Source organism: Plasmodium cynomolgi, chromosome 10 (assembly GCF_000321355.1).
Source record: "Plasmodium cynomolgi strain B DNA, chromosome 10, whole genome shotgun sequence".
Lineage (NCBI taxonomy): Eukaryota > Apicomplexa > Aconoidasida > Haemosporida > Plasmodiidae > Plasmodium > Plasmodium cynomolgi.
In genome coordinates this window covers 1-9,606 of record NC_020403.1, presented here as the reverse complement: position 1 = coordinate 9,606, position 9,606 = coordinate 1, and the positions used below count along the sequence as shown (strand labels likewise).

The window sequence follows — 9,606 nt, the reverse complement described above, 5'->3', positions numbered from 1 at the left end:
TCAAATATTAAGTGCTGTGCTCGAGATATTCTACTACAGAAAAAAAAGACCATTTATTTTTTTATTTCATTTTGACGTGGTAATTGAATGAAATACGAGATGAAAGCAATAATGAATGGTTCCCTTTGTTTAAGGAAAATTTTCCTGTGTTCTATTTTCGTATTGGTATATCTCAGTTCTGCTAAGGTAAGATAAGGTCGCGTTGAAGAGCGCTAGCTGTCGTCCTCACGCAATGCGTTACGCTTTTGAGTGTGCACGGGCAGATGGGTAGACGGACAAAAAGGCAGCCTATAAAATAAATAAACTTGTACATAATATGTACGTGTTTGGGAGATACATTACCCCGTTTACTCAGTATCCTCCCTTTCCTCCTCTGTTCAGTGTGCGTACCGAGACGGATCTGACATATTGTACAGCGAAGACTCCACATATGATTTAGCAATCAACGAAGCATCCACCAACAGCTATGAATCTTTAGCAGCAAGTATTGAATCTCTAACAGCAAGTAGTGAGTCTCTAGCAGCAGGTAGTGAATCTCTAGCAGCAAGTAGTGAATCTCTAACAGGAAGTAGTGAATCTCTAACAGCAAGTAGTGAATCTCTAACAGCAAGCAGTGAGTCTCTAGCAGCAGGTAGTGAATCTCTAACAGAAAGTAGTGAATCTATAGCATCAATTAATGAATCCCTGAATGACTTTTATGGCAGCGAAGAATTGATATCATGTGAAGGAGAGCCAAATAAAAAGAGATTCATAGGAGATGTCTTAAGGGATGGAATATCTGAGGATGATCTATTAAGAGAAGATTTATTTCATGTACAAGAAGGATCCGAAGAAATGCTAAATGACGTTTTAAAAAATCATTCCCAAAAAGATTTATCTACTAGCGAAAATAGTTTATTCGAAGATGATCAGTCATTGAAAAGTGGCTTCAGAAAAAACTGCTCAGAAACTAGTCTGGACAGCTATATGGGAAGTTTTAAAAATGGAAGATCTAGACACGGATTGGATATAGATTCGGATCCACATAGAAGGCCTACGCATGGAGGTAATGAACCACAAGGAGAGGAGAAATCTGTGAACTTCAAAGAACATCTAGGGAGACAAAGGAACCAACAAAGGAATAGTGTAAATATAAAATTAAAAAATTTTTACGGAGAAGAAAAAATGTATAATTCGAAGAAAAATAGATTTATTATAAAATTTATGTACTATCTGCCGTTTGTCCCAATTGTTGCAGTGATAATAATTTTAATGATTCTTCTACTCACGACCCCCAAGATTGGTTTGACTTTTTTGTTATGTAGCCCTGCTGTTATAGCAGCTTTTATATACGTGATGTATTCAAACAGAAAACAATTCAAACGTACATTTGGAACAAGGAGATAAAAGCCATATAAAAAAAAAGGGGGAGGCGGGAAAATATCTAGATTTTTTAAAAAGTTAGACAAAATCTTGTTTGACGATTTGGATGGCTTTTTATTTGTAAACGGGGTTGGGTTCATTTTTCAATGCTATTCTTATGAATCATTAAAATTATAATTTATGCACTTGCTATCAGTTTGGGAATCATCTATTCCGAAGTTAAAAAGTATTAGCATAATAAGCTTTTTTAGTTTGCAAAAATGTGGATACATGATAAATTTGTATATGATATGTTCACATTTTTGTAGGCATTTTTGAAATAGACTAATGTCACTAGGATAGGTCCTATTTCAATGCTGCATCGTCTTCTTTTTTCTAATTAGTTTTTTCGTTTTCTTTTTTTACATGTCTTCTGAGATTGACCTTTATGTTAGAATTATCCTTTCTTCTCTTTCATTTCACCGCTATTCCATTTCTCCATATTTCTGTAAGAATGATACACGTTTTGTGTGCTTACTAAATTGTAAAGTCTTAATAAAATACTTCAACGCACCACTGTCTGCATTATTAATTTTGTTTTTGAAAAAATTAACATATTGTTATCCATTTTATTGAAGAATTTTCACAACTATGAGATGGTTATGAAACGCTTCATACGGATGATTCTCTTTTAAGACATCTGCGAAGGCGCTTGCTCAGGTTAATTAAAAAGAACGAATCCCCGTTTAGAGCATTAAAAGGTGTTCACATGCTAGCTGTATTTTTTATTATCCAACTGCATGATTACCTTTTTTGTACACTATTGCGAAGGATGGGGGAAAATATGCAGCTAAATATTGTTTCATTGTTTGGCAAAGAGAGTGCTATTTTTCAGGGGAACACAAAATTGTTTTCTGGAAAGGCATATTTAAATGAATGCAATAATAATTGAATTAACAAATGATGTGGTGTGTTTTTCTTTGCATTGCGTTCTTCCGATTTGTTATCATAAAAAGGGGAAATTATTCAAATGTGTAGTGAAGTGATGCCATTCTTTTTTTGTGACTATTTTTTTGGGGAGGTTTACACATACGGCATAACATCACTGTTAAGTTTGATTTTTTCGGAAAGGTTAACGTGCGGCATGGTAATCCAAGTGCCACTACAGTTAGAGCTAATGGAGTGTTTTTTTTTTTTTTTTTACACAAGCAGCTTCTTCACCTTTGCAGGAACATTAATATGTGAACCAAATTTGTTGTAGGCTTGCCTCTATTTAGACAGAACAGCCATTATGAAGACTAAAAAAATAGTTAATTCGTTCGACAGGGACATACCAAACAATTAGGATAGAGTTTTTTTTTTTTTAGCAATTTCGTAGGTCGCACTTTGATTTGTTTGCCCGAAGAACAGTCACGGGGAATCCCATCGAGCGAGCCTATGCAATGTGCTAACTGAAAAAAAAAAAAAAAATTAATAAAAAAAAATAATAGTAATAATAATATTAATAAAATTCAGAAATTTTTTTTGTTTGAAATGAACGAGGGTGTTCCAAGGTATAGCAATTTTCATCCCTATTTTTTCAAAATTATGACGCGCAATATTTTAAGATACGAAATTTTTTACGTAATCAATTGCTTCATGAACAAATTACGAGTTGGTCTTTTAATTTTTTCCTCTCGCAGGCTGCTATATTGCCTGTATGATCACAAAATTGCAATGTTAAATTGGCAGAGAAGAGGAAGTTCAAATTATAAACCTGCGCATACAACGAGGATGCCTGTCTTCTCTGAGTTTTTTACATGCCAGATCAACATTTACACTTTTGAGGAGTAGTGAGCATTATCATGTATGTACACATGTATGTACGTGTATATGTGGAACATAAAAGGGAACGGTCCAAAAGGTGAAGTAGTAGGAGCGCAGCCGAGCTATACCTTTAGAACAATAGTTCCTATGCTATGACTTAAACGGTTTTATTAAATAATGCCTCACTGAAGGTGGAAAGACAAAAAAAAAAATTTCCTTTGTCATTGTTCTTGAAAATGTGAAAAGATGAACCGCGCTTATATAACGATGATGATATGGTATTAAGAACTGATCAGATTTGTTCATACTACTTCCTACACACACATACCTTTTCGATTCATGCACAGTACCCATTAGGCGCAAATGAAGTTTTTTTTCATCGGTCAAAGCAGGCGCAATATGCGTACATATTTTTTTTTTTTTTTTGAAAAAAAAGGGAAATGTGCATGGCACAATTTTTGTTGTGTAAACTGGGGAGGAACTTATTGTAGAGGGAAATTTAAATATGCCATTTGGGGGGATTAATTGCGAGCTATTTGACCTTTTAAGTTTGAAAATGTCCAGGCGTTTTTATCCGCGATGTGAATGTCCCCCGCCTCAGGAGTTTTATTTCTTTAATGTTGAGGGAAATATTTACGAGGGGGAATTCATTTTTGCATACTTAGAAGCAGCATGCTTATATACATATATATGTATAAGTATAAGTATGTAGGTACCTAAATTGTCGTGCCCTGCTGCGCCGCGCGAGGCAATGGCGGCAGGGACAACAACTATGCGTTTAAAAAATTATTTGTCGGAGCATTATAAATTCTCCGTTTGTTTAGTGTCATTTCCATGCAGATGACCCAACTGAAAGTTAATACGGTGTATATATATGTAATATATAAGTATCTTTTCTTTGTAAAAGCTGACAGCAATTTTTTTCGCTTTACCAGGAGATCATGATCTAGGCAAGAGTTGAGTTAATACTTACGTTGATATCAACATCGATGGCAATATTAGTAAGATGAACTAGCGCCAGCTCTCTGTTTCGTAATTAGAAATCTAAAAAAAAAAAAAAGAACAAGAGAGAACGTCTCAAAAGAAAGGAATAATGAGGAAGAAAATGATGCAAGGATAAATAAACAATCGTAAAAATATCCCTCAAAAAAATCCTTAAACAACAAAATGGAGATAAACTTCTATACACTCTTCAAAAGGTGACAATTGGGCTTTAATAGTCTTTATACAAACAAATGGAAAAAAAAAAAATTGCGGTATTACATAAATATTCTAAAGGAGGGAATATACTAAATGAATTTAATGCATGTAGCAATCCCCCGGTCCCTCTTTTTACATTTTGCGAAGAGCCCCTTTTGGTTACAGCAGAAGGGGGGGAAAAAAACAAATACTTTGAGAATAAATTGTTTTCATTTTAATTAACGCCTTTGCTTGAGTGAAGTTTATAAATGTATATAAATATGTAAATATTTATTCACTTAGAAAACAAAATTGGCGATTCATTTTTCTAAAATTAAATTGCCCTGTTACAAATAGGGAGAAGATAAAACACATTATTTATTCTCCGGATTTACCAATTTTAAACTCGTTTAAGCGCGTATCGATTTAAATTACGGGGGGGAAAAAAAAAATTAAGTTATGCAAATGTATAGCCTATCCCTTTTTACGTACGGTACTAATGTGCTTTTTTTGCATGACAAACTTGAAGTGTTTTTTTCTCTTCTCCTTTTTTTCGTAATTTTTATGAATTCCCAAATTTAATGTAAAAATTTGAAATTTAATTTTATAACAATTATATCTATATCGACATGAGCAATAGAATTATTTTTAGAATACTTCTACGCAATAAAGGATGGCCTATTGTTTGTAAAACTGCATGTTTTTTTTTTTTTTTTTCCAAAATAAATAGGGTACAGATATAATACATTTTTTAAAGTTTTTTTTAATATATTTGGTTAATATTTATTAAAAAAATTTATATCACTAGGAATATCAAATTTTATGAAAATTAAGCTTGCTTAACTAAAGCAAAATAATACATTTTATTTGGCATATAATTAGGATTAGGTAAATATTTTTACTTATAAAAAGCTTTCATAATATAGATACCTTAGCTCAAGTTTTTGTTTTCAAAATTTTTATCATTCTGTTTTTTATTTCCAAAACAAAATTTCTGTCGAAACTTTTTTGTTATTCTTGCCTTATTTCACTTGCTACTGCCTTGCCAGTTATACTAAAAAAAAAAAAATAAAATAAAATAAAATAAAAATAAAATAAACAAAAATAAAATAAAATAAACAAAAAAAAAAAATAAGATAAAATAACAGAAATAACCTCATTCTTATAAATATTATTAATCTTAAAAACAAAATGGTTGCAAAGAACGCTTTTTCATGCGAAGTTGCGGAATTCCAAAAGAAGGAAAAATCAAACGTCCACAAGTACAGTGGAAAGGCCCTTGCATTAACCCTCCTGTTAGTGCTCATAGGATGCAGCGCCAACGTGGTACGTGTATTCTCCCCTGATTTTAAGAACATATCAAAGCATTCTTCCAAATTATACGATTTATTATTTATTAAATGGGTATATTACTTTAAATTTTTTTTTTTTTTTCTATGTAAAAAATGATTCACCCCTCTCCTTTTTTATATGTCCCTTTTTTAGCCTACCTTTGAGAATGCAAAAAACTGCGGAAATGGTGTAGAAAAAAAATTCAGTGGAAAAAACATGAGAATTTTATTTGTAAATCACGGAAATGTTATGTCATTTGATAGTGAAGAAAGCTTAGAGGATTTAGACACGCGATCTACTACTGTGGGGGGTAACGATGACACTTTTTCTTATTCCAGTAATGAATCCTTGAACCCATCTGAGAGAGAAAATTTATTAAAAGAAGATGATGATGATTATTACTATTATGATTTTTCAGAATTTTTGTCCAAAGAGAAATTTAACGAGAATAACTTTATAACTTTGAATAACAAATTCAAGGGGAAAATGAAAAAGCCAATATCTATCCTTTGCGCTGTGACATCTGCGATAGTACTGTACTATTGCCCACAAGTGTTGATTCCTATTATGATACTGTTAATCATTTTTGCAATAGGATTGGGTATACATTTAAAATTCCTTAACAAACATAAAAAAAGAGAAAATGATTTCTAGGAAATAAGAAAGAAAAATTATATATCCATTTGCTTTCTCATGAGGAGAGATATTAGTGGGGCATAAAGGGGAAAAAAAAAAAAAAAACTGCGAAGGGATTATGTGCCGAAATGTTGAAAGGAAAAAGTGCCACTTGGTTATACTGTTATAAGAGTCTTAAATGATAATATAAAAATGTTTGCTCTCCATATGCATACAAAATGTGCTTCAAAAAATTTGTCAAGAATTTATTTTTACAATTTAATTTGGGATTTTTTGTTTTAACCCATTAGCAGAAGAAAGTAGTACTCCCAAAAAAAAAAAAAAGAAAAAATGTTTTTTTTTCACGCTTTGTTATTTTGTCGAGTTTTAAGTTTAGACGTCTGAAGCGAGAAATGGATTGCCACCCGCTGTGTATATTTTAATGTTTATTTTTGCTCCGAAAAAATGAAGCTCTGCACATGTTATATTTATAATATGTACATTTGTCTAATGCGTAATGTTTAAGCTTAGAAAAGGGGGAACACTTATATGCCTTCATTTATTCTCTTTTGTTTGAATCCGTTAATTTGCTTTTATTTGTTTTTTGAAAATAATGCATGTAATTAATCAACTCGTAATATATATTCGCTTTGAACTTTTTAATTACGATTTCGCAATATGGATATTTAAAAAAAAGCCTCACTATGTGATGAGAACATGATGCATCTTTTTAATCGATCAAGTTTTGACTTGAAACAAATAATGCATCCACTGAGCCGAATGCAGTGTTGGTCGAAGTATTTTCTAAAAAAGAGATATATGCCATACGAATTACCTTTCTAATTTGTTATGTTTAAAAAAAAAAAAAGTTGAAACTTGAACTGAGCAGAGACAAATGCACCCTTGAAATTGTTTGTATGGTTGTACATATTTACATGAATGTTCTGATCATTCTTTAAATAATAATAATAGTTTAATCTTGCTAATGGTCCATTTTGTTTGGATGTATATACCTTTATATCTATCTCAAAAAAGTTGAATATTTTAAATATGAAATAACTTAAGGTGACCTCAGTTGTATGAATGATAATATCTTTTTGTTAAATGGTTTTGATTTGTCTTCTGAATTACGGTCACTCATTTTAAGATGGTACGATAATTGGTTAACCATTTGATCGACACACAACATGGTTTAGTTATGAAATTCATGGGCAATGTGGAGCTATCTTTTTTTAGGGGTTATTTTTAGCTCATACCTATGGAATCAAAAAATTTTATCATTTTCGTTGCATGAGTGAACCTAATAGAAAGTAAACTGTCAATATTTAATTTTGCATAATGTCAGTGAGTGCTATTTTTTCAACGGTGCAAATGAAATTAATGAAGCATTACAGATGTGACAGGGTGAAACGTTAACCTCAAGAATACGATGTTCTAATAAAATAAATGGTAAGGATTTAATTACTGTACTCTTGCAAAGGGTTGTGGAATTACCAATATAATTGGTGTAGCCAACTCAGTAGATATACAATCAGTTAACTATATGTATAAATCGCAAAAATGAATGAATTTCTCTACTTACATGTTATGATAGCATATTTTTTGGGCGAAAAAAGGGAAATTTTTATCAGCTAATTAAAAGCGAACAAACAGCGGTTATATCATAAAAGCACTTGCACTGTGTCAAGCGCACAAAATTTATAGTCACACAAGTACAGGAATATATTAGGGGAAATTTATTACATATTTTATGTTATAATCATGTAAAAATTAGCACAAAAAAAGATATGTTATGATTTAAAGATACAATGAAGTGTAAATTCCTAATATTAAAGGAATTACGAATGATAGCACTAGAGCAGGGGGGCTGGTTATCGTTTTTTTTTTTTTTTAATTCTTTTATATGTAAAATTGGAAGAATGAGACACCTGGTCAGTTTGTGCAGAAAGAAATGCAGCATAATAGTCATTACATTGATGTAATTTATATCTTCTTTGTGATTATAACCATTGGGAATTATTTCTGCATAAAAATATTTGAATAATTATTTTTATTGAAAAAAGAATGTCACTGTATAAATAAGTAGAGCCAATTTTTATGTTATCCATAAAATTTACCTAAAAGAAGCAAGAAAAATAACTATTGGACGGTCACAAATAAGAACCAAACTACAAAGGTAAACAAATTATTATGAAGTACTTTTTTTTATTTTAAGAAAATAAAATCTTATGCTATTCTGGAATGAAAGTTCTATCAGTATGAACGTTTTAGTTTACGGGAAAAAATAATTAGTATAAAATGATACTGGAATGATGTGTAAAGAACAAAAATTAACAATACATATGAACATATACATCTGCTTACGAAATAACATTCATGGTGAAACAATTCAGTCCATGTATGCAACAATTACAGACTTAACGATTAAAAAAAAAGGACAATATTACAGGGGGTGGGCGCTATTGGAAAAATTGACATTTAAAAGACAAATAAAAAGGTAAAATGTAAGAATTCATCTGTTTCTTTCGCGTACAATTGTTCTATTTTGGCATACATTGTTCAATATATTGTGGTAATTCAAACAATTTATTTTTTAAGGGGGGTAAATCAACGCTTATGTAACTTTTGTTCTCAGTGAATCACCAGTTCTTTTAGTTATTTTAATCATTCGCAGGATGTGCTGGTGCAGATGGCTTTTTTGTTGCGGCTTATTTCGCTGCGACCTGTTTTTTCGGTGCAGCTGGTTTTTTCGGTGCAGCTGGTTTTTTTGGTGCAGCTGGTTTTTTTGCTTTGGATGTTTTTTTGGAAGGTTTTTTTTTTTCGGGTTTAAGAATTTCCATTGAGTACAATAAAGGCTTTATGTATTTATCATAATCTGAGCTTCGAGTATGTTCTTCTAATTTTTTGAGGGATTCAGTTAATTTGTCCACATCATTTTGGAATGCCTTGCATTCGGGAAATTTTCTTGGTTTGGTAATTCCATTTGGGGAGTTGGTCTTTTTTTTATCACTGTATTAAATGGGTAATTTAAGAAATATAAACAATTTGTATATATGCTTTTATACTATAATAAATGGTGAATGAAAATAAAAAAAAATATATGTATGAATATATATATGGGAAAAATATATTAGACATAGGAGCAATGACTAACTAATTGATCAACCACACTTCCAGAACATGAGACGAATAAGGAGGAAAAAATAAATAAGGATGCGTATAATTCTTTCATTTTTGATAGTATATGATTATTTTTAATTTTAAATTGGGGTTAGCTCTATTTTTTTTCGATTTAGTAATAAACTATTATATTGCTTTGCCTTAGTATTGCGA

The 9,606-nt window shown here is 31.2% G+C and overlaps 3 protein-coding genes across 3 annotated transcripts; 2 read left to right on the top strand and 1 right to left on the bottom strand.

Moving 5' to 3' along the window:
• Positions 1–99: 99 nt before the first annotated feature.
• PCYB_101030 (hypothetical protein) lies at positions 100–1,386 on the top strand (the record flags this gene model as incomplete). Its single annotated transcript, XM_004222652.1, has 2 exons — positions 100–186; positions 382–1,386. The coding sequence occupies 2 exons, from the start codon at positions 100–102 to the stop codon at positions 1,384–1,386; spliced, it is 1,092 nt and encodes a 363-aa protein (XP_004222700.1).
• A 4,131-nt stretch (positions 1,387–5,517) lies between these two features.
• On the top strand, positions 5,518–6,312 carry PCYB_101020 (hypothetical protein; the record flags this gene model as incomplete). The annotated part of the gene is made up of 2 exons (XM_004222651.1): positions 5,518–5,730; positions 5,812–6,312. The coding sequence occupies 2 exons, from the start codon at positions 5,518–5,520 to the stop codon at positions 6,310–6,312; spliced, it is 714 nt and encodes a 237-aa protein (XP_004222699.1).
• Positions 6,313–8,982: 2,670 nt separating this feature from the next.
• PCYB_101010 (hypothetical protein) lies at positions 8,983–9,282 on the bottom strand (the record flags this gene model as incomplete). The annotated part of the gene is made up of 1 exon (XM_004222650.1): positions 8,983–9,282. A coding segment is annotated over one exon (297 nt), but the record flags the coding sequence as incomplete, so codon positions are not given.
• Positions 9,283–9,606: the final 324 nt, after the last annotated feature.